At 39.9% G+C, this 5,485-nt stretch overlaps 1 protein-coding gene across 2 annotated transcripts in view; it reads right to left on the reverse strand.

Annotated features, from left to right (window-relative positions):
• Positions 1 to 2,004, reverse strand: part of zgc:113054 (uncharacterized protein LOC541322 homolog) — a 17,358-nt gene extending 15,354 nt beyond the window's left edge. For both annotated transcript variants that reach the window (XM_050038449.1, XM_050038448.1), the window contains exon 1: positions 1,844 to 2,004. In XM_050038449.1, the coding sequence (XP_049894406.1) occupies positions 1,844 to 1,859 (16 nt within the window). In that variant the 5' untranslated portion in view covers positions 1,860 to 2,004. The remainder of the gene's footprint in view (positions 1 to 1,843) is intronic.
• Between the last annotated feature and the right edge of the window lie 3,481 nt (positions 2,005 to 5,485).

Here is a 5,485-nt window from a genome sequence, read left to right on the forward strand (position 1 = left end):
GCGTGGCTCATCACATAAAGGTGTATAACATCTCAAGGGTTTCACCGATCATCACGCAACTTTGTAGACATATGACCACACATAATCTGAGGGGACCCCTCCATTATTGACCCCATCAAACAAAATGGGGGTGCTAGAGAGCTAATTTCTTATTTAGGCCTAACCGCCATATCGATTTTTACTAAACTTGGTTGATATGTAGAACAGGACGCCTCAAGGTGACTGGAGAAATTTAACTCTAATTTGCAAGTGGGTGGCGCTGTGCTGTGCTATGCTGTACATAATCACGGAAACTGTCAGTGTGTCATTCTGTCAGTCAGTCAGTCAGTCAGTCAGTCATTCTATCAGTGCACCCCACTTTTAAGTCAATAGAACATATAAACACTTTAACTATCTGCCTTTCAACATGCTACCTCAGCTACTAATGTACAGTTTTAGCCCACTAACTATCCCACTATTGGCAATGGTACTACTGTACTTTCAATAAAGCAAGCGTACTATCAAACTCTGTCTGAATACATTGCTCTTCTTAATGGGTCCAGTTGACTATTTAATCTGCAATTTCCTATGACCTGTATCCCAAACACACACCATGTGAAACTATACGTGGGCAACTGTGCACTCAATGGGTATGGACTAGTTATCTATGAAACAGAAAAATATGTCTATGCTTTGGTATTATACAACCTTTAATATATTTTTATTATATTTTATGCCCACATCTGCCCTTCCTTTACATCAAGGAGATACCTACTGGCTATGAATGATGATGCTAATGTTAGTTATTGTACCAGCCCCTATACACAGTCTTTTCTAATAAGGTAATCATTTGTTAGTCCCACAGCGGGGACATTTGTGGTGTTACAGCAGCAAAGGGGATAGTGTAATAACAAGAAGCATCAGCAAGATGTAATGAATATGTAAAAGAGTAAAATTAAAACTGCTGCCTTTTTCTCTCTGTCTCTCTCCTCGTCCGCTCTCCATGCATATACTCTGTCACGAATAAATATGGGTGGTGATGAAATTCAAAGGCCTGAGCCACATTGTCGAAATCAGGTAAACAATCATTCATGATATTAAAAATCTTTCAGACAACACTAAAATATATTTTCAATAAACTACTCCGGTTATTATACTCTCTCCAAATCTCACTCATGATTCCATTGTTGTTTTTCTGCAACAAGTGACTTCTCATGATAGCTTGTGATATTTCAGAAAGAGACTTCTGCTTAAGGAGGTAATAAACAGACAGGATCAATTAAAAGGTAAAGAGACACTTCAGACACTAATACAAAATAACCACTTAATGGGCATACAGTGACTGTGTTCAATTGCCCCATATGCTTCCACTGCAGCCTGTTTCGCAGCTGTTGCCGGCTCCCTTAATACTGGACCAATTTTAAACACTGTTGTTCACACCAGTCTCTTTGATCAATTTACACAGGGAGATAGCTACCACGTTGAAAAATGCCTAAGGTTTCCTTTAATCGTACCTACTCATAGCAGTCGAGCAATATCCTCTGCTGGGGTACAAAGTTGCTTTGCCTGTCGTATTTTGATTATTGTTTACATTACACACACACACACACACACACACAATATGTATTTCTACAATAATGTAAAACAACAGTACTGCATCAAAACGTTTTCCTCAGTCCACGAAGGCAACATGCTTCTGTGCAGGCAGCTGCCTGTGGGAACATAACGTTACACTTGGTCTGATAAATGCGCTACACATTCTCACTGAACTCCGGTGAAGTTTTTTTCTTAAAGTTATGATACGTATTAAGCCCTTATGATAGCTGACCCCACCTTAATGCACCAATTAAGCAGATAATCTTACCTTTTTCGGACGGCATGGTGAGCGTTTACTGCTTGTCAGCGGGCGAGAGGCTGCCAACACGGTAGTGGACTGTGCTCGTCTGTCACAATGCAAATTGTTGAGAGAGGGGAGTGACTGATAGCGTGACCTGCGGACGAAAACCTTCATTATCTAACGGCACCTGGCACGTGCTCGTTTCATGAGTTTTCTTGTCTTTTGGAGAATCAGGTAGAACCGCAGGGCAGGAACACGTAACAGCACAAGGGTATTATAAAACAGTCTCCGAGGTCATCCACTTCCTGTCTGGAAGAAATTAATACATTTTTTGAGTGGATTCACAGACAAAATATCACAGCTGTATTCAGTCTAAGACATTTAACATTTAGGCAAAGGTTAATGCATTGTCATTGTAAAGAAGTGCGTGTGTCTTTTCCTTGGTCAAATATTCAGAAATTTGACCATTACCATGAATGGAAAAGCACCAAAACTCACAACTAAACTTTTTAAGGCATAAAATTATTAATGGCTGCATTCCATTTAGTTGCATCAGTTTCAGGGCCCTGCACTGTGCATGCTGGCTCACTGTCAAGGTTTACAGGGACGCTGAAAACATTAACTTTATTCACCACAGCGGTGATGACTACTGTGTGAAAAGCCTAGTGAAAGCAAATGTGATTAAATGTAAGTGAGGAAAATGTCATGTTACTTGAAAAACACTTATGAAATAGTCTTAAAGTCCTGAATATTGGCACTTAAGAGTAGCTAAATGTTCATTTTATAGCATGTAGCCTGAAGCTGAATTAATAATTGATCGATTTACTGGCCAAAGAGATCATCCATGTTTTCTCCTTCAGAATTGACTATGCGACGCACCTTATTTTTACCCTGGAAATCCAGAGTTCTCGTGAGAGCACAATTTGAATTTGCTCAGCGAGTCACTCTGGCAATCAGTAATGATGCTCATTACCTATGCCCATGAAACCGAGCTACACCAATCACATCGGTGTATCTGATAGAGGCGGGCCAGAGGCGAGCTAAACAGATGACGACAGCGCTGTGACAACAAAGTCCGGAATCAGTCAGTAAACATTGCAAGATGGCTACGGATGAACACCAGTTGTTTGAAACTGCTTTGGCCGCTACAATGAACGAGTTAGACTTGGCTTTTTCTCTAAAAGAGGAACAGAAGACAGCGCTCGAATCTTTCCTTTGCAAGAAGGACGTTTTTGCTGTTTTTTTGAGTCTAATCTACCAGTTAGCTCCGCTGGTAGTGCTCTGGATACGTCACCCCATGTATTGTTCTGATTGGTCATAGTGTTATCCAATTGCGTGCAGTGATATTTTCAAATGCATGCTTGGTGCTGCCCCTCGATTTGGGCCATTTTCATTACTCATGGCCAGACCCTAAATCTTTCTAGATTTGGGTCTGGATTTCCAGGCTACCTTAAAGCAGCTGTGCGGAACTTTTTACCATTTATAAAACTGTCCCTAGTTTGTAAGCACATGTAAACCTCGGTCGGGCATTCACCAAGTGGACAGAGCTGGGAGATTTGACAGGTTTTAAAACTGATCCCGAGTTGGCCCTTTTCCTAATTGACAGGTATGTAAGTTTTGTTTTTATTTAGAGAATATACCGCAACTTGTTAGACGTTGTTTCACTTCAATATATGACGACATGGAAGTTATAAGCAAGCTAAATGTAACGTTAGCTGATATGAACCGCATTGTCTAGTAACGTTACAACAAACGCCACCACATCCACCCTTTATTTTAACAGTTAACCAAAGAGTCAGGCTGTTCTGAGGTCAAACGAAACAACAGGTGATATCAGATAACAAATTTAAGGAGCACTCAAAAAAATCAACCAAAGCATTTACTTGAGTTTTATTAATTGAAATTATGTTAACATGGAATACAAATAAGTACATGGTAATCATTTTGTTTTCAGTTATTTATTAGAAAAGGCACAAAACTAAGTTAGCATTTGTAAGCAACAAAAATTGTACGGGGCTGATTCTGTGTTCATTGAGCATCCGACGAGCTTATTTTAGAACAGACTCAGTCAAACCAGAACATTTAGGGATTTAAAGAAAAACCATCTAAGTTTTGCTGAACAGTGGCCCAGGGGTGGAGCCAGATGTTGTTAATTTTCGGGACTCAGCCGCCAAATAAACCATTGTGCATCTTTATGGACTGTGATTTCTGCTATTTATACCTACACATCAATTGATTGATTGCACCTGAAAAGCTACAAGTGTGTGGGTATTCCCTGATTGTAATTGAGGGGCAGTTTTGGCCAATGAACATGTGAGATAAATATCAATAATGATGATCTGGTTGCCATGCAGTTCTTTTTTTTTTTCTTTTTTGTAGAAGTTCTTCAGATGCATAAAACCGGTTTGTTGTCTATCTCAAATTACGTGTCCATTCCTCGATTACCCTGTAAGTTATTCAAATTTCTTTAGTCCATAAGGGTCTTCAGATTAGAAGAATCGAGAGTTTTTCATTAAAAGTAATCCAAGCTGCAAGTATTGTTTTAACAGGATAAAGTGGTGTTGTGTCAGTATGCCAGGTGCCGTGATCCTCGAGTGCTCTGATGATCTGTCTGTCAAAGCTAGGTCAAATCAATGATTCATAATTCATACATTATCTGAAGCCTAATTTTAAACAAGAATATTCATACTGGTTTGAGTAAACAATTTGATCGTATTTCCTGATCTTTGCTGAGCCAGAATTTTGTGCAAAACGAACTAAAAAACTTCCTTAGTAGATGCTTGTCCCAAATATAGGCCTGTTGATTTCAGTGAGTTAAGCAAATAATAGCCCAGACTATTAATTTAAGTTTTACGATATATTTACATCTGAATGATAAAGAGTTATAAGTACTGTAAAAACCTAAAATATTCAAGGTTTGGGGAAAAACATTCAGGATTGGAGCCCCAGAGGTCACTAATTTAATGTACATAGCCTCGTTTGCTAATGTTAGCAAACATTAGCCACTGTAGGCTTCTGGTTGATGCAGACCAATTAAAGCTGTTGCAGCAAAGCCCCATGACTTAACTGCAGCTTTACTGGGTGAATGATAATATTATCTTGTACGTTTAGCCCAGCACAGGTGATTCAGAGAAACATTGTATAACACTGAGTGTTACTGAGTGTGTGTTATTCCCAGAAAATGGTACTCCTATATCCACTTTCTAATAGCACTTTTGATTATCACCAAAAATATGTAATGTTTTATTACAATTATGTGTTTTCAAAGGGATGTTAGAATCTCGCTCAGGCCAGTACCACCTTGTGGTCCCTGACAACCTGCAATTAATGACATATCATGGGGATGACAGGGCCCCAAAGTCAGTCATCTTTTTTCAACTACTGGCTGCACTGAAGATACCTTCAGGACAGCGCTGCTCTGTTAGTTAATGTGTCAAAGTTCAACTCTTTATTTCTGGGGCCATGGTTGTTTGTACGTTTAAAATGGGATTCTACTACACTGCAAGTCTCTCTCCAATCCGTCAAGGCTGGACTTCCACAATCTACCCTCAAGCGCAGGTGGGAATGTTATGCTGACACAGGCCTCTGCATGTTATGTGTCAGGGGGTGTCAAAAGATGCAGATGCCACTTGCCCAAGGCTAAGGGGGGGGGGGGGGGGGGGGGGGGGG

This window comes from Epinephelus moara, chromosome 24 (genome assembly GCF_006386435.1).
Source record: "Epinephelus moara isolate mb chromosome 24, YSFRI_EMoa_1.0, whole genome shotgun sequence".
NCBI lineage: Eukaryota > Metazoa > Chordata > Actinopteri > Perciformes > Serranidae > Epinephelus > Epinephelus moara.